Source organism: Gymnoscopelus braueri (assembly GCF_963280865.1).
Source record: "Gymnoscopelus braueri genome assembly, chromosome: 22".
In the NCBI taxonomy this organism is placed as follows: Eukaryota; Metazoa; Chordata; class Actinopteri; order Myctophiformes; family Myctophidae; genus Gymnoscopelus; species Gymnoscopelus braueri.
The window spans coordinates 39544800-39570707 of record NC_137624.1 but is presented as its reverse complement, the minus strand read 5'-3'; the positions used below and the strand labels follow the sequence as shown (position 1 = coordinate 39570707).

Genomic DNA, 25908 nt, shown 5'->3' with positions numbered 1-25908 from the left:
CCGGTCTTATTGGGTTATATGGGCAGGGCGGACACCATCAAAATCACGAACACACGCACGCACACGCACACCCACGCACACGCACACACACACACACACACACACACACACACACACACACACACACACACACACACACACGCGCACACACACACACACACACACACGGTTCATTACAATGACCGCTACAGCTGCTGATCATACAAGTTTTACAACCACCACTAAACATGGGGGAGACCCCAGCTGTGGTCTGAAGGGGCTTCTGGGGCAGATCAAACACCTCTGGAGTGACTATAAATACACACACCCTGGAGTCAAACGGTGAACGAGGGCTTTATCACGGCCCATAAGAAAAAAGAGAAAATAATCACCTTTGTAAACGACAAATAAATTGGAGCAAAATACTATAATCACCAGGAGTCTGAGTGAACTGCTGCACCTTGGGAAAATACGGCTGTAAGTTTACACTGCGGGGCTACTTAGCGATATAAAAATAGAAACATACCCATCTGAGATAATATACAAAGTGGAATTCCTAATCACAGACAGACAATAAAAGATGTCCCTAGCAGATCTGTGTGTGTGGTTAAGAACTCCAGCGGTCAAGAAATAATATTTATCTTGGTTGCATTCTCTTTTTTCTCTTCTTCTTCTTTATTGACACACAAACAAACACACACGCACACACACACACACGCACGCACAAGCACAAACACGCACACACAGATACACACACAGAGACACACGCAGAGACACACACATGGGCCCACTCTTACTGCACCCCAAACTCTGTTACTGTTCTAAAGATAGTTTCATGAGATGTTTACATAAATCTCTCTCACCAAACACCCACTCATCCTCTCTCTGTATTGATCTGCTCTCCACTGTACAGCCCATAACTTTTAGTTTTAGATGCACTCATACAGTAGATGGAGAGAACCTCAAGTCAATTCTAATTCTAATTGATTGGCCGTCTCGCCATGCAGACCGGATGGCCGATGGCTGGAGATTATGTTTTCATCCATGTCCGTCTGTTTGTCCATCCGTCTGTGAACAGCTCACCTCAGGCACAGCTGGACCGATTGGTGTGAAACGTTGCACACACACCAAGGAAGAACCTCTGCCCCAAATGGGCCCCGTGGTGGTGCTATAACTGATTTATAGCTGATTCACCCTCTGGCCTACAGTATAACTCTTGCACAGTAGGTCATACAGTCAAAAAGGCATTTTCCCTGGATTCCTTGGATCATGATGCAACTCTCTCCATATCTAGCCATCATGGTTTTATCTACATTTCGCTTGTTTCTTTTATTTGAACCCATTTCTTATTCAACTAGACTGTGACTGGCCTACCAGTTCTCCAGATATGTTAACTACAGGCGTACGTACGCTCATGCAAGCACAGAGACGGACAGAGAGATTTCCAGCATTTATAGTAGGATGCAAGTTCTGGATGTTTCATTCTCTCAGATACACATTTCAATCACGTTCCAATTATTTCAACAATAAATCACATCGTACAACACATCAGTAGTCTTTTCACTAGATACTTTCTTGCTCTAACTCAGATCATTATTTGGATGACTACCTTTTCTTCTTACTTGAGTCATGATTATTTTAAATGCATTTAAAATAATACGATACGGGAATCAAGGACCAGCTTGTTCCAGACATTCTCCTTAGTAGATGAGAAAGGCCTGGGAATGAGGTTATAGCTCCTTCTGAGACATCATCACACTCCCCTCCTCCCGGAACACTGCTGGCCAGATCTGTTGAAACATCTTGGCACCGTACTGTAACTCACTTCTTAAAATCAGCTCACCCCCTCCCCACATACCCCATACCCCTACTGCCTGATTTCAGTGGTGGAAAAAGTACTAAAATGTTGCACTTAAGTAAAAGTATCAATACTGCAATGTAGAAATACTTTACAAGTAAAAGTCCGGAATTCAAAATTTACTTGAGTAAAAGCACAAAAGCATAAAAAATGTACTTAAAGTAAAAGTAGTCATTATGCAGAATGTCCCATTTCACAAGTTTAAAAAAGAATCTTTAGAAATTAGCTAAATCTACAAGCTCACAATGCGTCGCATTACGTTGCATTGTGAGCTTATAGATCGGCTATTTTCAAATGGCCAAAATATGAAGTGGTTCATATTTGAAGTGAGTAACTAAAGTGTTCAAATAATTGTAGTGGAGTAAAAGTACAATATTTGCCTCTGAGATGTAGTAGAGTAGATGTAAAAGCACTGACAATTGGAAATACTCCAGTAAAGTAAAAATACCTCAAAATTGAATTTAAGTACAGTACTTGAGTAAATATACTTGGTTACTTTACACCACTGGTATTAGGCCCTGTGTTGAATATTAGATGTCACCAGACAGACGTGACAGAGATCAGAGATGTCTCATCGTCTGGCTTCGTGAGACAGACTAATATGAAAGGAGATCTGGTTCCTTTCAACACACAATGGCATAATTCCTCTTGTTTATAACCGGTAGGGGCCATGTATTGCAAAACTGAGCGTTAGTGTTTATGGACTTATGGGCATCTGTGTCATTTTAGATTTATTTGGCTATTCAAAAATAGCAGATATACAAGCTCATAGCGCGGCACCGAGTGCCGCGCTATGAGCTTGTAGATCTGCTATTTCTTTTAATTTGTGCAAATCTTTGAATAAATATATTTTTAAAGCGAAATCTTTGCTTCTGGGGGGTCACTGGTACTAAATATTTTGAGATGGGGGTCCACGGCCAAATACATATACATTTTGGGGTCCTTGACATGAAAAGGTTTGAGAACCACTGATAAAATGGTAAATGGTGCATTTATATAGCGCTTTTATCCAAAGCGCTTTACTGTACATTGATTGTGCCATTAACCCATTCACACACACATACATACACCGATGGCAGAGGAAACCATGCAAGGCACCAACCTGCTCATCGGGAGCAATTAGGGGTTCAGCGTCTTGCTCAAGGACACTTCAACACTAACTCTAGGGGACCACAACATTGCACAACCCATGCGAACAGATTGGGGCTTGGGGGGCGGCGTTCCCGCTACTTAGTACTCCAGAGACAGTTCAGATAGTACTGTTGTTGCTGCTCTTACCACGATTGTTATAATTATTATTGGTTGTGGTACATAATAATTTAGCCCTGGGATTCTTAAATCCTGTGTTGAGGGGTCACAGAAGGAAAAAATGCACTCTCGAAAGTTGAAACAAAATAAGTTGAGAACCAACCATTTATTTGGTTGTTACAGTGTGCTTGAAAAGTATGCATCTGCAGCAGCTAATGGCCAACCGTTACCCGTTAAGAAATTGGTAACCGGTTAATACTAATGGGGAAAAAAGCTTCGGCTTTGACGCTATCTTAGAATAGATGTACTCTAGAGAGTCTAGACCTATTTGACAGTTGCAGAAACATAATTGCCTTCCTTGATGCATTAACGAGCGTCAACGAGCATAAGCTGGCCACAGACACACCCTCTGCAGTGCTCTAAAAGTGACTGGAGTCTGTCTCATTTCTCTCCAAAAGCCCTTGAATATGATGGAATATGATTAAGGATTACTGTGATTATGGTAAGCTCACATTTCATATCACACACACCATACCTGTAACTTTCACTAATCCCCCCCAAAAAAAGTTTTGGAAAAAAAAAAACATTTTGACAGGGGTTGGTGTGGGCCGGACAGTTGCCCCTCGCGGGCCGCAAATGGCCCACGGGCCGCCTTTTGGGGAACCATGTTCTAGACCCTCTAGACCCTTTTTTTCCCCGTCTACACCAAATCTTTTTGCCAAAAATATCCGATCTACAAACTCACAACCCATTGCAACTTGTACAGTAGATCTGCTATTTTTAGCTTAATGTTCCCCCCAGAAATATGGAAGCTGCGGTTTTAAGAGAATTTATGGATCAAAGAGAAGATGGTGATGTTTCTCAGCCAGCAGGTCAAAGGTCAGATCTTTCTCACATCCAGAAGGAACTCTAAAGGTCTCTCGAGACGATTTGGAATTTAGAATTTGTCACAGAAGGAACTCTAAAGGTCTCTCGAGGCGATTTGGAATTTGTCGCATGGAATTGTTCCCTCAATCTGTCCAGGAAATGTGGTTTTCCCATTGGCATCGTTCCCACTCTCCCCATCACGCGTGCGCACACACGCGCGCTCATTGTTTCTCTCTCTCTCTCTGTGTCACTCTCTATCTCTCTTCTATCTGCAGTGGTAGTAAAAGTATTCTATTTTTTTTTAAAGTATCAATACTGCAATGTATAAATACTTTGTTACAAGTAAAAGTCTAGAATTCAAAATTGACTTGAGTAAAAGTACAAAAGTATTGGTATCAAAATGTACTTAAAGTACCAAAAGTAAAAGTACTCATTGTGCGGAATGTCCCATTTCAAGTTCAAAATGTATAAAGGATCTTTTGAAAATAGACGATCTACAAGCTCACAATGCGTCGCATCTGGGCCAAAAATGTTTTAAATCGTTTTTCGGCCAAGTCTACACCTGCAACCACACGTAACTTCCACTTTATTCTTCTTATTCCTCGTCTTTGTATTGGTATTGTTTGTGTTGGAGCGCCTCAGTGCGGCTGCAGAGTTCATGTGCAACCTCTTCCAGAGAGAGATAGAGACGCTAGAAACTCTGCTGGAGACACAAAACAAACTGTGTAGACTTGGCCCTTTGAAATAAAATGTATTTTGGCCATTACATTTTTTTGTTTTTTTTTTGTTTTATATTATTAGTCGACTGCCAGTCGACTATTGGCAATTAGTCGCCAATTAGATTCGACTAAACAAATCCTTAGTCGGGGACAGGCCTAGTAACTAGTAACTAAAGATTTTACTTAAGTACAGTACTTGAGTACATGTACTTAGTCACTTTACACCACTGTCTATCTGTCATTCTCTCTCTCTTCTACCCCCTCCCCCTCTCTCTCTCTGTTCAGAACATTATCCAGGTCTTTTCACCTCGCAAAGTCTTGACCAGAAGCGGATGTTCTTCACAGCGATGTGGCAGTTATCCTAAATGGTTTAAAACAAGACTGTAACATGTCACATTATATTAGTAGTAGGCAGAGCTGCCTCTTAATTTACTGCCATACGGAATACTACACATTATTTACATAGTAAACAGTAGCACATGATTTGTAATGCACACAGTACTGTGTACTGTGTGTACTGTAATATGGCATAGTGCACTGCCCGTGGCCACAGTATACAGTAGGTCTTATGTCATGGCATTTAGTGAGTGACTCTCACTAAATGCGACACGACTACAGTTAGTCCAAAACGTGGCCGTTCGCCTCTTTAACAGGGGCACGGAAGTATGATCACATCTCCCCTATTCTTGCCTCCCTACAACACTGGCTCCCTGTTCACTACAGGATTCAGTTTAAGGCTTTAATGTTTGTTTTTTAAGCCTTTAAATGGGCTGGCACCATTGTACATATCGGAGCTTCTGGCCTCCCAATAGCTCTACAAGGGTCTTGAGGTAGACTCAGTCACTTCTTAAGGTCCCAACAAGAAAGCTGAAGACCCGGGGAGATAGATCGTTTTTCCGCCGTAGCGCCCAAACTGTGGAATGAGCTAACACCCCATGTTAGAGCGTCTCAAACCCTGCCTGTGTTTAAATCGTGTTTGAAAACTCACTTGTACTCCTTGGCGTTCGAAAATTCAGACTGAGAGTTGTTGTTCCCCCGGCATTGTGTCTAATGTTGTCCTGTTTATTTGTATATTGTTTTTGCTCTTGTATTTTTTTTTGTATATTTTGTTACTGAGTGTTCAACACTGTTGTTTTACATGTGCTCTATAAATAAAGTGGATTGGATTGGATTAATTGTCTATCTGTGAGGTAAAATTATTTGAGCTCACAATTCTTTCCGGGTCCAGGGGCCCCCAGGGGTCCTTGAATGAATGAATGAATGAATTATATTTGTATAGCGCTTTTCCAAACGGTTACAAAGTGCTTTACATACATGTTAAAAACAGCAAACATCAGCAAGAGAAAGAATCAATCCTTGAGGGTGTCCCCCAGCTAAATGATTGATAGTTAAGAACCAAATGGAGCATTTTACCAGTCTGTAACACTGAGAGTGTACAAATGGAACCAAATGACCAAAGCATCAGACGTTTGATGTGACAGGAAACCCTGTCGCGTCGCATGTTGTTAACGAGGATGAAAGACGCCTCGGGTCAGTGTGCCTCACGGGTCATAATTCCACTTCTGACAGCGTGCCTGCCTTGTTTTAAATGTTTTTACTACCATGTCAACTAGGGGTGGGACGATATATCGATATCACGATATATCGCGATACTTTCTCCCGCGATAACTAATCGATATACTGCCGAAAAATATCGATATTATTATTATTATTATTATTATTATTATTATTATTTTTAAGTTTGTGATACGTTGTTTTTCCTACTCTGTATTTGTGTAATGATGATTTTGAACTGTTTGGTGCTATTTTATGTGTTTATGAATTGAATACAAGGACTATCGTGATATATCGTTGGTGAAATTTCATGCAATATATCGTGATATCACAATTTATCGATATTTTCAGATATCGTGATATATCGTTGGTGAAATTTCTTGCAATATATATTGAATATCGTGATATCGCAATATATCGAATATCGTCGAATATCGTGATATATATGTTATCGTGGGCCTAATATCGTGATATATATCGTATCGTGAGGTATACCCATATCGTCCCACCCCTAATGTCAACCTTATACTAGTTGGGAGTGAGAACGCGCGTCCACATTCTTCTTTTTTCTTTTAAATACATTTTTATCCCACGATTTTGTAACCCCATTTTTTTCACCTATAGTGCCAATTGTCTAAGTAATGCTGGGCACTACACTCCCTCTGCCAGCCTAGGGAAAGCTTAGAGCCGAGCTCGCTCATGCCTCCTTCAATGCATGAGAGCTAACAAGCCTTCTTATCACCCGACAGGGGGGGAGTTTCCCTGGTTGGACGTAGCGCGTGGAAGGAACACGTTATTCCAACCAGTTCCTTTCCCCTCCATCAGGCGCCCCCCCGGTGGCCATGTGGCGCGTCCTCATTCCAATGTCAGTCAAGTGACGTGGGAGACTACCGGGAACGGCAAAAAAAGGGATGCATTAGGGGGAGCCTGTCCCGTCAAACATCTGTCGATTTGGTCAGATGTTCCCCCAACTCACCACTATAGTACGGCCTGGGAGTGAGACTGTTCAGTAAGAATCACTAGTCTATGGGGCGCCCCGCTGGCCTAGCGGTCCGGGCGCATACCACTTATAGGCTCTAATCCCGATGACCTTTGCTGTGTGTGTCACTCCCCGTCTTTCTCTCCCTGTTTCCTGTCTATATACTGTATACCAGTGGTTCTCAACCAGTGGTCCGGGGACCACCAGTGGTCCTTGAGGGAGTACCAGGGGGTCCCCAGCAAAATTAGTTAATAATAGCGTCACAATCATTTTTAACCACTTAGCTTTGGCTATTCAAAAATAGCAGATATACGAGCTCATAGCGCGGCACCGAGTGCCGCGCTATGAGCTTGTAGATCTGCTATTTTTGAAAAACCTTGAAAAAGTGTGCATATCTTTGAATATTTATATTTTTTAAAGCGGAAATTAACTGATATCTTTGCTTCTGGGGGGTCCCTGGCACAAAACATTTTCAAATGGGGGTCCGCGGCCAAATGTATATCAATTTAGGGGTCCTTGGCATGAAAAAGGTTGAACACCACTGCTGTATACTATCAATAAAGGCAGAAAAAGCCAAAAAAAAACATCTATCAAAAAAAGAATCACTAGTCTAGGAGAAAAATAGCGGACGTACAAGCTCACGCCGCATCCTGGACGCGACGCGGTGTGAGCTTGAAAGGTCTGCTATGTTTCAGTGCGGGACACCATCATAGGACGGAGTATAAATGAGGCTTAACATTAGTGGAAGAGAAGAGGTGCCCCCCCCCCCCCCCCCCCCCCAGGGTCCAGGCAGACCTGTTTGTGATGCCAGTTTGATGGATGGCTCTGCTGTGCCACCGCTGGCCTGGGCCCGAGATACAAGGGTTGGGGGGTCTATAGGTCTAGTCAGGGCCTGGCGCACAGATGCAGAAGTGCTTTGTCGACTACACACGTATGACATGAACACACACACACACACACACACACACACACAAGCAGACATGGACGATCTCAGGCTATCAGCACATAGAATAATTGAGAGCCCTCGAGGTTTGCGCATGTGTTTGTGTGTGTGTGTGTGTGTGTGTGTGTGTGTGTGTCTATGTCTGTGTGTCTGTGTGTGCATGAATACGTGCATGCATACTGTACGTGCGTTTGTGCGCGTGTGTGTGTGTGTGTGTGTGCGTGCGTGCGCATGCGCGTGCATGTGTACTTCCCATGTTGTTTCTTCTGGCCTGGGTGTTGATAGGGGGGTTTGGTACATGGGGAAAAAACAAGGAAATGGCCCCAGACAGCTCCCCCCCTAAACACTGTTTTGCAAACATTTTGCTTTGAGAAGGCAGAAGCTAGAAGAGAAGCCACAGAGAGAGTATTCTTCATGACAGAAAACATGACACTTTGTTTTTACTGGCTAGCATTAAAGGTGCTGTAAGTGATATTTTTTTGGTTAAAACAAAAAGTATTTTGTTAAAAGGTTTAAGCTCTGGGGTGACCTGAATGGTTAGGGCACATACCACATACAGTAGCCTGACAGCGAGTCAGAGTCCCAGCTGGCCGGACCATTTGCTACTCTCTCTCTCTCTCTCTCTCTCTCTCTCTCTCTGGTTCCTGTCTCTAAATTAGTCTACACTATACATCTATCAAATGAAGGCTCAGAACCCCTCCAAAAAATTTACTTAAAGGGATAGTTCACCCCCGAAATGACTTTTTTTCTATGGATTAGTCACCCCATGGAGACTTGAATTCATGGATATTTTTTTGTTTTTGTCTCATTCCTAAGCCAATAATTTGATGACCGGCGGTGGCTCCGGTAGGAGACACAAAGCGTCTCCTTTGAGTCTCCTACCGGATACATTGGCAACTTTCTGCCAGTCATCAAATTATTGGCTTAGGAGTGCGACAAAAACAAAAAATCTCCATGAATTCAAGGCTTCATGGGGTGTGTAATTGATAGAAAATAAGTCTTTTTTTTTTTTACAAACGATACCTGAGTAAAGTTCACTTTGAGCTGCATCCAACACATCCACTGCCATTTCCATTATTGTTAGGCCGCTATAGGGGCAGTTGACATTTCTATTTTGGGGGTAATAGATTTTCTTCTTTTTTTGAGTTTTTCTTGTCTTGTCGGGTCGGGTTCGGGCAGAATTTGAGAACTCTATCTCCCATGCGGGAGAGAGACCCCAGTTTCGAATCCCGGATTGAGCACGAAACTTACTACTTGCAGCTAACCATTTGAACCCCATCATCCCTAGTATTCCCCGCCAAAAATAGCCAATCTACAAGCTCACAGCTTGCGCTGAGTTTGTAGATCGGCTATTTTTGGCGAAGACATTTGGTGTAGAGCAGTGGTTTTCAATCTTTTTCATGCCAAGGACCCCTAAATTGATATATATTTGGCCGCGGACCCCCATTTGAAAATGTTTTGTGCCAGGGACCCCCAGAAGCAAAGATATCAGTTAATTTTCGCTTTAAAAAATATAAATATTCAAAGATATGCACACTTTTTCAAGGATTTTCAAAAATAGCAGATCTACAAGCTCATAGAGCGGCACTCGGTGCCGCGCTATGAGCTTGTATATCTGCTATTTTTGAATAGCCAAAGCTAAGTGGTTAAAAATGATTGTGATGCTATGTTAACTAATTTTGCTGGGGACCCCCTGGTACTCCCTCAAGGACCACTGGTGGTCCCCGGACCACTGGTTGAAAACCACTGGTGTAGAGTGAAACAAGACCAGGAGACCTGGTTCTGCCAGACCCAGACTTCACATGACGTGTCAGCCTGTGTCTATGCCCATGTATGGACGAAAGGGGGACAGACTTTTATGGCTGGGGCCTAAGGACAAAGTGACCAAAACCTGTTTTTTGCCCATGTATGGAGAAAACAGGTACAAAACATGCCCATGTATGGACGAAAGGGGGACAGACTTTTATGGCCTAAGGACAAAGTGACCATGCCCATGTATGGAGGAAACAGGTACAAAGCCTCATGTAAGCCCGACCCCTTGGGTCTGGCAAAAAGAGGTCCAGGTCCGTTTTTTACTAAGTGTATTATGAATGAATTAATGCATACCTGGCAGTTGATGTGTTAAGTGGTTAATGTAAAGGAGCTGGGGGTTAGGGGGTCCCTGTGGTTTGTGTTGAACTCTACTTAACCCTCCCCACTATCACGTCTGCTGTACGTGTTGTTGTGTTAAGGCTGGTGATAGTGTAATCTCTACTCCCTCCACATATTCTCCTAAATGAACCTCCCCCATGACCTCTATCGCCTCCCCCAGCTGCTTTCCTCTCTCCCATCTTCACCTCCCCTCCACTCTCCTCCCCTTCGCCTCCCTGTCTGACCCCTCCTCCTCCCTGCTCCTCCTCCTCCCCGTCTGACATTGTGGAAGTACTCAGTAAGTAAAAGTAGCACTACAATATTAAACATTTAGACCGGGAAAGCATCTTGTGTCATTTTTAGATTTCTTTGGCTATTAACCCATTAAGACCTGAGGCCGCGTCTAAAAAAAAAAATCCTCAAATTTTCGGAAAATAATATAAAAAATTAATTTTCACGATTTTTTTCAAAAATAGCAGATCTACAAGCTCGTAGCGCGGCACTCGGTGCCGCGCTATGAGCTTGTATATCTGCTATTTTTGAATAGCTAAAGAATTCTAAAATGACACAGATTCGTTCCAGGTCTCAATGGGTTAAGAAAATAGCAGATTTACAAGCTCATAGAACTATGTGGGTATAAAATCGTGTACATTTGGGTTTTAAAGCGATCATTTTTAACTCCGATCTGTGCTTCTGGGGTCCCTGGAATAACATATTTTGAGATGGGGGTCCACGGCCAAATACATATAATTTGGGGGGTCCTTGACATGGAAAAGTTGGAGCACCACTCATATAGCAACATACTGTTAGGATTTAGAAAACATTTTTAGATAATGTATTTGGCCGCGGGCCACGATCTCAAAATGTTTTGTTCAGGGAAGATTTTAGTAAAGAATGTTCGCTTTAAAAGAATATATATATTCACCGATTTGCACACATTATCAAAAAATGTTCTAAAATAGCAGATCTACAAGGCTATCTTTGAATAGCCAAAGTGTAAAATAATGCATTTTTAGCGCAAATCAAAAAATGACCCAGATGCGTTCCCGGTCTTAATGGGTTAAACATTTAAAAAACAATGTTGACTTGAGTAAAAGTACAAAAGTACTGGCATCAATATGTACTTACAATTGCCTACTAAACTAAAAGTACTCAAAAACCTTTTTCGAAAATAGCAGATCTACAAGCTCGAGCTTGTAGATCTGCTATTCTCGAATAACCATAGTATAAAATAGGGTTTCAAAATAATAATCTAATTCTGCAACAACAACAAAAGTAAAGCTGTCAAACAGTTGTAGTGGAGTAAAAAATACAAACATTTGCCTCTCAGATGTAATGGAGTAGAACTGAGTAAGTATCAAACAAACTGAAAAACTCAACTGCATGTAAAAGCACTTAAGTATAGTACTTGAGTAAATGTACTTTAATTACTTTCCCACCACAGCGCCCCCGTCTGTGATGCCTCTCAACAACTGTGCAGCGCCAGTGAGGTCACGTGACTGAGAAATACCTCACGCCGCTCATAATCTGCATCCATAGTAGTTATGTACGCTGGTATACACGCCAGCTGGGAGGGGATGGTCGTGCTAAACGACGGACCGACGCCATACTCCAAATTCCATTCTAGAATTGTGATCCTACCAGAAAGGCTTGACATTCAGTCGTTCTTTTGGCGACTGTAATGAAATCTCCTATGATGTGGCCGTGTTGGTCTGGGTGGTCTTTGAGGAGGACAGTGTCTGGTCTGGTGGTCTTTGAGGAGGACAGTGTCTGGTCTGGTGGTCTTTGAGGAGGACAGTGTCTGGTCTGGTGGTCTTTGAGGAGGACAGTGTCTGGTCTGGTGGTCTTTGAGGAGGACAGTGTCTGGTCTGGTGGTCTTTGAGGAGGACAGTGTCTGGGGTGTTGTTGATGTGTTGCATTTCAAAAGGTGGTGAACCGCTCCAATTATGGTAACAATTGCACAGTGGTGGAAAAAAGTAGTCAAATTTTTTTACTTAAGTAAAAGTATCAATACTGCAATGTAGTAGTTACAAGTAAAAGTCCGGAATTCAGAATGTACAAAAGTATTGGCATCAAAATGTACTTAATGTACCAAAAGTAGAAAGTACTCATTATGCAGAATGTCCCGTTTCAAGTTTTCAAATGTATAACCATCTTTTGAAAATAGCAGATCTCCTAGCTCACAATGCGTCGCATCGCCACGCATTGTGAGCTTGTAGATCGGCTATTTTTAAATGGCCGAAATGTAAATAGGGGCTGAAGTGGTTAATGTATGTTTTGTAATAATAATCAGTTCAAATAATTGTACTGGAGTAAAAGTACAATATTTGGATCCGAGGTGTAGTGGAGTAGAAGCAAAAGTATTGGAAATTGGAAATACTCAAGTAAAGTACAAATACCTCAAAATTGTACTTAAGTACACTACTTGAGTACATGTACTTAGTTACTTTACACCACTGGTAACAATTGGACCACATAACGCTGCTGAAAACATGACAACATGACAATGAACAGAAAGAACCGTGCCTCCGATATGTTAGTGTTTGAACCTGGGGGCACGCCATGTGTGTGTGTGTGTGTGTGTGTGTGTGTGTGTGTGTGTGTGTGTGTGTGTGTGTGTGTGTGTGTGTGTGTGTGTGTGTGTGTGTGATGACCATTGGGGTCAAGGTCATGAGGTCATAAGGTCACATGGTCATGAGGAGAGCTCTGTTATTTAGAACACTTTTATGAGGGACTTTGGTTTCTCTCCGCTTTCTGTTACATTATATAGGGTCATTATTACACCATGTGGCACAACTCTGGCGTGTGTGTGTGTGTGTGTGTGTGTGTGTGTGTGTGTGTGTGTGTGTGTGTGTGTGTGTGTGTGTGTGTGTGTGCGTGCGTGTGTGTGTGCGTGCGTGCGTGCGTGCGTGCGTGCGTGCGTGTGTGTGTTTGAACACACAAGACACTTTCAGAAAGTTTAGCCTTTCAGCAATCAAAGGAGCAGACCAGTACCAGAAAATGTGTGTGTCATATCGACGTTAAAGGGCAAGACCACTTTGGTAGAGGTTTGGGTTGTGTAGTTACCTTGCCATGATGTAACTCCAAATCAAAAAATAATTGCTCCATTGATTAGAAATTGATAAATCAAAATATACTCCTCATTGACTTACATTGTACTTTTTTTTTTTAAACAGTAATGGGTTTGGTGATGTTCTATATTGTCTGAATCAACTTTGTTTGTGTTCGTTTATGTGCTAAAAGAGTGACTTTGAGAGCTGTTTCAGCATACAATGTAAGTCAATGAGGAGCATATTTTGAATTATCAATTTCTAATCAATGGAGCAATATTTTTTTATTTCTTGTCCACCTTTGGAGTTACATCATGGTAACTACACAACCCAAACCTCTACCAAAGTGGTCTTGCCCTTTAAGCTACATACCTATGGATGTTCTTTGTTATTCCACGATTCTAACTGATGAATTGGTTAGGGGTATTTGTATAGTTGTACTAATAAACTCAACATCAGGGCAGCCTGCATGTCTAAAGAACAAATAACTACAAATCTTTGATATAATCAACAATCGGGCAATCATGAACTTCCTATTTATCTCTCGGGCTTATTTCTTTGAAGGTGTGGCAGCAAATGAAAGAGAACGGTGATTCATTGTTTAGACAAAAGCATCACCCGGTCACTCCGTCACACACACGGGTCACGCGTGCGCGCACATGTGTGTGTATGTGTGCGTGTGCGTGTGTGTGTGCGTGTGCGTGTGCGTGTGTGATCCAGACAGAGTTCATTTGGTTTTCACAGCCCTTTGTGACTAAGCGTTCATCATCTGATGTCATAACATATACAGTTTTCACATGGTCTTCTTGATCTGCATGCTCCACGACCCTCAGACGACAGATAGCAACCGCTTATGAGCTTTTCTTTTCATTTTCTGAAGTAAAGGAAGGACCGACCATCCTGCTGTTTGATAATTAAAGGTGCATTGCACACAGCAACTGTAGAGATAACAATTGTACCCTAAAAAGACCCATGGTGATGACCAGGAGAGAGATGAGAATGAAGTCATCATCAGAAATTTGTTACAGTGATAAGCCAATAATGCTGAGTGCCACGCTACGAGCTTGTAGATCTGCTATTTCTTTTTTAAACCGTGAACATTTGTGCAAATCTTTGAATATATATGTTATTTAAAGTGAACATTTGTAACTCAAATCTTTGCTTCTGGGGGATTTTACAAATGTCTTCTAAATCCGAACAGTTTTTTGGAATAAACGTATGTTGTCTCAAACTTTTTTCATGTCAAGGACCCCCAAAATGCGGACCCCCATCTCAAAATATATTGTTCCAGGGACCCCCCAGAAGATTTGAGTTACAAATGTTTGGCTTAAAAATATATAATATATGTATTCAAAGATTTGCACAAATGTTCAAGATTTTAAAAAAAAATAGCAGATCTACAAGCTCATAGCGCCGCACTATGAGCTTGTACATCTTCTATTTTTGAATAGCCAAAGAAATCTAAAAATGGCACAGATTCTTTCCGGGTCTAAATGGGTTAATACATTTAAATGGTACAGGCAGAATGATCTGAAACAAAGTCATGTTGGTGTCGGTGACATTGTCGCGTTAGAAGGCAGAGGGCTGTGAATTATTCTCCACATGTGTCCTTTATACAGTTCCTGGAAACATCGCTTCTGCTTAGGCCTTAACAATCAAGAAGCGTGACTTCCTGTCACCATGGAAACTAACTAACTTGTCGCGCCATGCATTCACTTCTTGTATTTCTTGACAGGAAATGATATAATATTTAAATCACATAGGATGCACAAGACTCTCTGCAGAGCCAGCAGAAAGCAGGGGTACAGGAAGCATGACCGATGACAGAAACTAACATACCGTACCACTGCATGTACAATCATTTCTCTTCACACACCCAAACTGTCAGACATGAACAGAGCCTTCACACATCTAGCGATCACATTACAAATAACACCATCACCCCATCAGGCTTGATTTATACTTATTTATAAATCACCCCGTCACTTCGCATTACTACCATCTAGACCAGTGGTTTTCAACCTTTTTCATGCCAAGGACCCCTAAATTGATATACATTTGGCCGCGGACCCCCATTTGAAAATGTTTTGTGCCAGGGACCCCCAGAAGCAAAGATATCAGTTAATTTTCGCTTTAAAAAATATAAATATTCAAAGATATGCACACTTTTTCAAGGTTTTTCAAAAATAGCAGATATACAAGCTCATAGCGCGGCACTTGCGCTTGTATATCTGCTATTTTTGAATAGCCAAAGCTAAGTGGTTAAAAATGATTGTGACGCTATGTTAACTAATTTTGCTGGGGACCCCCTGGTACTCCCTCAAGGACCACTGGTGGTCCCCGGACCACTGGTTGAAAACCACTGATCTAGACGGAGGTATAGAACTTTAGATGGGAAAGTAAATCACTGTAGCAGGGGTCACGTCCACTCTGTCATATTAAACCCTATATACTTTGTTGACAGGTGTCCCTCCTTAGTCTATGTAAGCTCCAATGGGAACCTCTCCCTCCGCTATATAGCTCCGAGATGAGGTGGAAAATATTCGCCGGTGTCGCCCCTATGTGGGACCTCATCTCGGAGCTACATAGCGGAGGGAGAGGTTCCAAATGAGGCTAGATAGAGTCGATGGTACTTTTTCCCTCTCTATACCAATTTTTTGTCGCCGAAAATAGCCAAGCTACAAGCACCCTGAATAGGGACACTAGGGTTCATGTGGTTAAACACAACTGCTAGTCACTGATAATGTTGTGTGTTAGAAGGTATGGATATAGTATGTCAGGTGATAAGAAGCGGCCTGCTCACTCCTCACGCATTGAAGGAGGCATGAGCTCAGCTCGGGGCTCTCTCCCCAGGCTGGCAGAGGGAGAGTAGCGCCCAGGATTACAGCTTGGGCATTGGCACTGGGTGAAAAATGGGTTACAAAAACCGTAGGATAAAAAGATGTGGTGTTGTAATATTGGAGCGTAACCTGCTGGACTATTAATCATACGACTGCATCTAACAATGTTAAATAATGTTCTTCTTCACAGCATGATCATGTATACCAGGAGGTACACTGTCTGATGCAGTATAGCTTCAAACTCTGGCTCCCTCCCTCTGTCTGTCTCTTTGTATTTGGTGCAGGGTGTCGAAGCAACGTGCGTCCCAGGTATACGTATGGTCACGTTATGTAGGCTTTAACTAAAAACATGCTCATGTCTGTGTCCGTGCACGTGCACAACATGCACATGTGTGCGACTAATAGATGCGGCAGTCTCTCTGTCTCTTTGTTTTGTTTGTATTGCAGGGCTTGTGCACACGTGCGTAACATGTGTATGTGTGCGGTGCAATCCCTGCAGTAGGCCTACCTAACCCATATTCCTGCTATACTGTACATGTAGCCCCAATCCCTGCACCGAGCCTCATTCCCTGCCATCCAGTATCTACTGCAGCCCCAATCCCTGCTGTACCTCACTGAGCGTTGTACTGGTCAGACTCAGTGTATACTGTGTAATTATTTATTTATTTATCCCACGATGTAACCTAGTGCCAATTGCCTAAGCTTGTAATCCTGGGCGCTACTCTCCCTCTTCCAGCCTGGGGAGAGCCCCCGAACTGAGCTCATGCTTCCTTCAAAGCATGAGGAGTAAGCAGGCCGCTTCTTATCACCTGACAGGAGGGGGAGTTTCGCTGTGAGGCGACAGCGCCGCCGTGCCCCCCCTGTGTATACCGTGTAATGGAAAACTTAAGGCCTATGAGAACACCATTGTAAACTGAATGGTGGACATAGTCTTTGTGGACCAAAAAAACGTATGGTGCCTATGGTGAGATACACGTATCATTCTGTTTATTGAGTGACATAAGGTAAGATGACAGTACACTCAAGTTTGAGCTACTGTTAAAAGTATTTCATTAACAACAATAGACTTGTTTTTCCTTGTTTGTGGGCAGGATGGAAACTTGTCCAGCTGCCACATCAGATAATGGCACTGCCAGGCTATCACACAAATATGTGCCCGGTTTCCCAGTAAAGGGTAAATGCGACAACCCACGGCTGAAAGGCTTCTAAATATTACGATATGTTGCCACTGGGCAATGTCTACTATTATGGTATTATGGAAGTCTTCCTCTGGTTGACAAGATCATTCTTTATTTTTGCAAAAATCAAAATTAACCAGTAGTGGGTAAAAGTATTCAAATATTTTACTTAACTAAAAGTATAAAAGTCTGGAATTGAAAATGTACTTGAATAAAAGTACAAAATGTACTTAAAGTACCAAAAGTAGAAAGTACTCATTATGCAGAATGTCCCATTTCACAAGTTTTAAAATGTATACAATGTATACAAATCTTTTAAAAATAGCAGATCCACAAGCTCACAATGCGTCGCATCGTGACGCATTGTGTGCTTGTAGATCGGCTATTTTCAAATGGCCGAAATGTATGTATATAGGGCTGAAGTGGTTAATGTATGTTTTGTAATAGTAATCAAAATCTACAAAGTAACTAGTAACTCAAGTTTTCAAATAATTGTAGTGGAGTAAAAGTACAATATTTGCCTCTGAGAAATAGTGGAGTAGAAGTAAAAGTACTGAAAATTGGAGATACTCTAGTAAAGTCAAAATACCTCAAAATTGTATGTATGTAAGTACAGTACTTGAGTAAATGTACTTAGCTACTTTCCACCACTGAAATTAACTAATGCTTCTGATTTGATTTCTGAAGTGATTCACTGCCCTGTTAAGTAGCCAGTAGCGAGTATTTCAAGAGACACTCCATGCATGTAATATCATACTTTGGATACTGTTTTGTATCCATTGGCACAGAGGATATGTTTTATTAGCAGCTACTAAGTACAAGTACAAGCCAAGCCAAGCATTTTCTCAATGAGAAAGTAGAAGTATAATACCGTTGAGACGTAGCAGCTGTACATGTAATGTTCTAGTGGGACATTGGAATCTGCTCTCAGATTAATGTACTGTAGAACAGAAAACCCCAAACAAGAATAGAATAGAATAGAATAGAATAGAATGTCAGATGTGTGGTCTGTAACCTGAATTGTGTTTAACTCATTGAATGCCAATGACGAGATTGTCATTTTTCTCCAAGGCTCACACCGCCCAATGACGAGATTCTCGTCATGTGTGTTTTCAGTGGCTTTAACAATAGAGGGCGCTCTTCCGCAGCCTGTGAATGATCCCAGGATCACCCAAGAAGAAGAGTACACCCAGAAATCACGTGATCACAACAAAATGAAGCTGGTTTCGTTTAGTGTTTATAAAAGTACGATTTTCTGTGCTTTTTGTTGTTTTGGGCGAAAACAAGCCACATTCAACGGCCCATAACTATGGAATGGATTATCCCGACGGCACACTTTCGATGATCGCGCCGCGATCATTGTAGTTTTTTTTCCTCCTGTGCGGCGCAGTGAAAAGAAAATCTCACCACAACCCGTGCGCGCGTGCACAAACGAGCACGCGCGCGAGAATTTCACGGGCCGCGCCCGCCTGCCTCTCCGCCCCTCAACTTCTCCGCACGTCCCAAATAATCGCCCGCCTCTCATTGAAAATGAATTACATAGGCGCGTTGGCCGCTTGCCGCGTGAAAGGACCCTAAACCATCTCATGTATTAGATATGTACAAGCATCAGAGGTGTGCACAGACCTTTGGGAAGGGCAGGTGTCCTAATCATTTGGGCTATTAGGCTGTTAGATTTATGTGTGCCGATGTGCAAGAATTGACATCACCAGTATAGCCAAGAATGCATGCACATTCAACACACCTAAATGTAATGTAACACCCATGATTAATGTTATTGGCTGCGGTTGCGTTGCTTACATCACAGTGAGTGCAGTACTACAGTATAAGGTCAGCTTGCCATGATTTTTAACCCTTTCACCCGCCTGCACAGGAAAACAATTGACCTGGTGGTTTCACGCCGCTGTAACCACATGAACCCTAGCGTCGGTATTCTGGGCGTTTCATGATAGGCAGAGGTGTAAAGTAACTAAGTACATTTACTCAAGTACTGTACTTAGGTACAATTTTGAGGTATTTTTTACTTTACTTGGGTATTTCCAATTTTCTGTACTTTTACTTCTACTCCACTACTATTATTTGACAAGTTAGTTACTAGTTACTTAGATTTTGATTATTATTACAAAACATTAACCACTTCAGCCCTATATACATTTCGGCCATTTGAAAACAGCAGATCTACAAGTGTAGATTTGCTATTTTCAAAAGAATTTTATACATTTTAGACATATGATAACTTGTGAAACAGGACATTCTGCATAATGAGTACTTCTACTTTTGATACTTTAAGTAAAAAATTATTACCAATACTTTTGTACTTTTACATTTTTAATTCCAGATTTTTACTTGAAACAGGGTATTTCTACATTTCAGTATTGATACTGCAATGTAGATAGTATATAGGGTTTACAGTAAGTGCTTAAATGAACACTGGTGTACTCTGGTTCTGGTGCTATGTTTCACTATGTCGTGTTCCTCTCTTAACGGAACACCTGCAGTCTCCAGTCTGTGAGTGGGGGCGGTGGAGAGAGAGATGGTGTGGGTATCAGTCTCCTTCCTGACAGTGTTACAGTCCAGCCGGTAGCAACGCAACGCAAGCCGTCAGGCAGGGGAAGAGGAATGCCTTTTTTCATAAGCTCCAAAAAAGGACGGAGTGTGGAAGATACAGTGCAGAGTAAACTCCTGTGGAACATCTGGAGCATCTGCCCAGCGAATGCACTCTAGATCTAGATTTATAACACGGTGTGTGTGTGTGTGTGTGTGTGTGTGTGTGTGTGTGTGTGTGTGTGTGTGTGTGTGTGTGTGTGTGTGTGTGTGTGTGTGTGTGTGTGTGTGTGTGTTTTACACATTACTCAAGTGAGTATGTGAGAGGGCACACAGGGAGGAGATAAAGAGAGAGAGATAGGGAGGGAGGGAGAGAGGTACAGAGAGAGACAGAGAAAGAGATATAAGGAGAGAGAGGGGTGGCAAGAGAGGGGGAAGGAGGGAGAGAAAGAGAAAGCGGGAGAAAGAGAGATTAATGAGGGACCTTGACAATTCACTATTTAAAGTTTTGTTGCATCCAACTGACAGAAACTCTGGACGCATTTATAAAAATCGTCCGTACAGTTAGTCATACTGTACTCAATCATAACTCTTCAAATGTACATATTCAGAAGGTATCAGAGAACTCTCACAACCAGCTGTCATCAAAGGTATAGTGAACTTTTACAGGATTTGGCAGTGTACCGCTTATCAAATTATAACGTCATTACAGAAACCCAGGGAGCTATAATAAAAAAACAAGATTAGGTCTGATAATGGTGGATGTTGGACTTGAAGTGGTCAGTCTATGACGTCAGTCGTCACATATCTATATGACTCCATATTTGGGCAAGGTTTCACTTCCATCAGACCGCCATTCTCTTCTATTTTAACCTGAGGACCTGAGGCCGATTCTACAAAATGTTTTCTAAATCCTAACAGTTTTTTGAAAAAATATATTCAAAGATTTGAAAAAATGTTCACGTAAAAATAAATAAATAGCATCTACAAGCTCATAGCGCGGGCACCGAGTGCCGCGCGATGAGCTTGTAGATCTGCTATTTTTGAATAGCCAAAGCAATCTAAAATGACACAGATGCGTTCCCGATCTGAATGGGTTAAAATTCAAGTTAAATATAAAAAGATATATTCACAATTTTGCACCCGGAAAGAAACACACACAAAAAACCTCACACACAGACTCACAGACAGACCCTCTTCTAGACAGCCCACATCCAACAGAGCTATGAAGTAAAAAATAAAAACATATATAATAATAGAGAGGCCATATCATTTGATTAATGATGATGATGATGACAAAAATGATGGGGCATTCTAAGCCATCTCTCTGTCCCCATGATTTCAACCAAAGCATCAATGTCTGAAGATTTAATGTCCTTCGTCTCGCATCCTTCAAAGAAATATTGAATTACTGGTCTAATGTAGTCAGCTGGCACATTGTTACCAAGATTTATGACCCTGTCGGGAGAGACCCAGGCTCTGAACTGAGACCAGAGAAACAACATGAAACATCCAAACCCACGGGACACATGTAAACTGATATGTTTAAAACTTGTGTGTGTGATTCTATTTCCATTCATATCGTACAAGGTACAACCTCTGTATCGCATAATAAATATCTGCCATATTCTATAACTGATCACATTTGTGATAAGTGCGACACATTTCCCCTCAATTAACTAGGAATCTTGCTACTGTACAACTACTAATTATCACACCAGGATAAACAGTAACGGCAGTTGCAATTAGCAGTAGACCTCAATCCAAGATCTTGAAACACCTCTACATCAAATAAGCTTCATTCTAACTCAACTGCTGATGAACTAAGAAGATAACTTAGCTCAGGAACCATGATGCTTGCTGTCACCCATATGGTCCCCCAGCTCTTCTCCAAATGTGATTATGCAAACCTCTTAAGTGTGTGTGCTGCATGTGGGAAAATGCAGCCGTCTCATCAAGTGTGTTCCGCATGTGCAACCCACAATCCCTATGTCTGAGTAATAGGATGCGTATTAACAGCTCTGCAAATACATCTCCAATAACACCTAGAAGGAAAACAGACACATACGGTCCACAGTAAAATCCAAAGTGTTCATTTAACTCCTGGATGTGTGAAAATGGACCCTCTAACAGATCCACTTGACTGTGTGGTCTGCACACTGTAGACACTGGATATGCAGGTTGATTGCATCCAGTGCACTTCTGCGCCTGTGTGCACGAGGGGAGAGAGCGAGAGAGAGAGAGAGTGTTTTGTGAGATGCAGTCACGGTTCCATAGTAGGACCGTTGCCCGCGTCTCACATGCACGCTGATTGATGCCAGATGCTCCTCCTCCTTCTTGACTTCCCAAACCAAAACCACCTGTACGCCCCTCATCTCCGTTAGGAATTTACTGAGCTTAAACGCCGCCACTACAATAACCACATGTGGGCCCCTGAGCTGAGCAGAGGTAGCTCCAATAGCACAACACCGGGGTCTCCCAGTAGGGTTCTCCTACCAGCCTGGCTCCTGGCCCTGTATAACCCAGGAGGAGTCACAGACACGCGCACGCGCGCACACACGCACGCACACACACACGTGCGCGCACACACACACTACACACACAAGAACACACTTGCACGCATATAAACGCACCCACACAAACGCACATACAAACAAGCGGCCATGAGCACACACACGTAAATACACACACACACGCACGCATGCACACACGCACGCACGTGCACACACAGACGCAATCACAGAATATAACTCATATAGGCGGAACACAGGATAAACTGTGACTGCATCACACAGGAAAAAAAGTTTTAAAATGTACACATTACATTGCAGCAGTGGATTAAGTAGTAATTTAACTAGTACATTAACTAATGATTGAACTAGTAAATGAACTAATGATTGAACTAGTAAATGAACTAGTAAATGAACTAGTGAATGATCTAGTGATTTAACTAGTGAGTTGCCTAGCGAATGAACTAGTTAGCTAATGTGGTTAACCAAATCCCAACAATCCTCATTCACAATGAAGAATGAACAGCCTGGTAAACATGAGCTCCATGGCTGGATGTATGAAAGGCTGCATGTGTTGAATGTGTTGTCTGGTTGTTGAATAGAACAACACATCTATTAAGGAAACTCCAGTGACCTCAAGGGCAGCGGCTGTATTGATGGGGTGGATGAGGGCAGCAGAGGCTAAGTAAGGAAACCTCACTTAGTTCCCATTGAATGTGATAATGATGATGATCTGCTGATAATGGGAGCTTATCGTCAATCCTACACACGCGTGCACGCACACACACACACACACACATACGCACGCATGCACGCACACACACACGCACGCACACACACACACGCACGCACGCACGCACACTATCTCCAGCTGCATCTCTAACTCAATTCTCTAATGATGGTCACGAGCCCACGTCACATGTAAGCAAAGGAATCTGAGAATAGAAAGAGAGATGTGAACTGTTTACTTAAGTCTCTCTGGTTCCCTGTCAGCTGTGTGTGTGTGTGTGTGTGTGTGTGTGTGTGTGTGTGTGTGTGTGTGTGTGTGTGTGTGTGTGTGTGTGTGTGTGTGTGTCTGATGCTGTCTCTGTCTCCCTCTCTCCTTCTCTCTCTGTCTGTCTCTCTCTCTCCCTCCCTCTGTCTCTCTCCTCTGTCTGTCTGTCTGTCTGTCTGTCTGTCTTACTTAAGTCTCTCTGGTTCCCTGTCAGCTCTCTCTCTCTCTCTCTCTCTCTCTCTCTCTCTCTCTCTCTCTCTCTCTCTCTCTCTCTCTCTCTCTCTCTCTGCTCTAACAGAGATGTCTGCCGGTACTTTCCCTCATGATTGAACTAAACATGAACATGACCTAAAGTTAATTCACTACTGCTGCTCTGGAGCTGAAGTGAACCTGAGAGCAGCACGGCCAACGAGGGACTCCCCAATACCAACATTCATCTCCATTACTAATACACGTCAAATCCTCTGCTAATTCAACTCTGAGATGGAGCTCTCAGGCTTCAATTAACACCATGACTCACTGGCCCATTAAGTTGGTGAACAGCCAGTATTGTAGTAGGCCTATATATCTTAAAAGATTAAAGTCCAAAGCCCTTGAAAATTTAAATTTAAACCTAAAAATAAGAAATTCTGATTCCTGTCAGTCAAGTGAAAATGGTCTGCTGGTTCATTGGGCTTACATTCCATATGAATTCATGACATGGTTGTAACTAAGAAAATGATTTCCCTGACAGCATCACACCAAGGAAATGCTTCTGCAATTAGGCAAAAACATTTGTTTTATAGGGTTTTCAAGAAAGGCTGACACTGTTCTATGTTCAAGACTCCATATCATCTCCCAGTGCCACTCCAATCACCCCCAGAGTGAGAATACTGACATAATATCTGCATGTAACACATATACTTCGTGTCACTTACACACATATCCCCTCTACAAGCTCACAACCCTTTGCAGGGCTTGTAGATCTGCTATTTGTGGGTAGGACAGCTCCAAAGAACCAATGTCCCACATAGGCGTGCATAAAACCAATTAAGCGTTTTGCGAGTTCTCATACCGGTATAGTCACAATAAAATAACATTTGGAACACTTGAGGGAACTTTAGAGTCGGTTTTTGTGGACAGAATGTTGTGCCAGTGCCAACACTTCTTATAAAGGTTGTTGTGGCTTCAGTAATAATGTTTAAGTCACCGTCACTCACATCTAATGGAGTGCTTTTAGTTGCTTAGTCATGAATTATGTAGGCTACACTTATGTATATGCTCTGCCGTGCCGTGCCGTGCCGTGCCGTGCCGGTGGTGCCAGGCTGTCCTAAGATGCGCTCCTCAGTTCGATACCGTCATGTATACCACGTTCACCTAAGTTGCGCTCGCGCGTCAAAAATACACAATCTCCAAGCTCAGAGAACGCGTTGTGAACTTGGATATCTGCTATTTTCGACTGCGCAACCAAGTATAATTCAGACGTGACAGTATATAAAAAGCCTTACATCAGCCAGTCTGACACTCCAACCTATTGTATGATGTAAAAAGAACATGTCATTTTGTCCCATTAAGACGTCACTTACCGAGGGCTGTCAACGTCGTCACAGTGGAATGACTCCGCACGAGCTGCATGTTGAATAATAATGTAATCACTGGCGTCAGATACAGCCGCTCCAGTCTCCTCTGCCTACGTCTTCAGTATAATGATGCGAGATGACAGTCAGTGAAATAATAATATAACAATACTAAATAATATCTAAACGGGCGGTTGGTAATGCATGTAATCCTCCTGTGATGCAGCATCAACGTTAAAGAAAGTATCTTGAATCGTTAAATAGAAGAAATAGCAGCGGTGTCCCGGGCCGTCTTTATTCCATTGACCATGTTAATGCCCCTCTCTCTCTCTCTCTCTCTCTCTCTCTCTCTCCTCTTACTGTATGTCTCTCTCTCCCTCCTCTCTCTGTTGAAGTGAGCTGAGTTGCAGACACTCACACAGGACGAGGAGGAGGAGAGAGAGTTGAGGAGTTCTCACATGCAAAGTACCAGGCAGTGGTGTAAAGTAACTACCATAAGTACATTTACTCAAGTACTGTACATGAGTACAATTTTGAGGTACTTTTAATTTACTGGAGTATTTCCAATTTCAAATACTTTTACTTCTACTCCACTACATCTCAGAGGCAAATATTCTACTTTTACTACAATTATTTGAAAACTTTAGTTACTAGTTACTTTGCAGGTAATGTAATGTAATGTTATAACATTACATTATAAAACCTACATTAACCACTATTTAGCCCGATTTTATATTTATCTATTTGAAAATAGCCGATCTACAAGCTCACAAGGAAGTTGTGTGTATGTTTTGTAAGCTAAATCTACAAAGTAACTAGTAACTAAAGTGGTCAAATAATAGTAATGGAGTAAAAGTACAATATTTGCCTCTAAGATGTAGTGGAGTAGAAGAAAAAGTATTGGAAATTGGAAATACTCAAGTAAAGTACAAATACCTAAAAATTGTACTAAGTACAGT

General features: G+C 42.1%; 1 protein-coding gene across 1 annotated transcript in view; it reads right to left on the bottom strand.

Annotated features, from left to right (window-relative positions):
* The window catches only part of itga1 (integrin, alpha 1), a 113806-nt gene extending 88485 nt beyond the window's left edge, over positions 1-25321 (bottom strand). The window contains exon 1 of the mRNA XM_080418637.1: positions 24959-25321. Within this exon, the coding sequence (XP_080274763.1) occupies positions 24959-25007 (49 nt within the window). The 5' untranslated portion in view covers positions 25008-25321. The remainder of the gene's footprint in view (positions 1-24958) is intronic.
* Between the last annotated feature and the right edge of the window lie 587 nt (positions 25322-25908).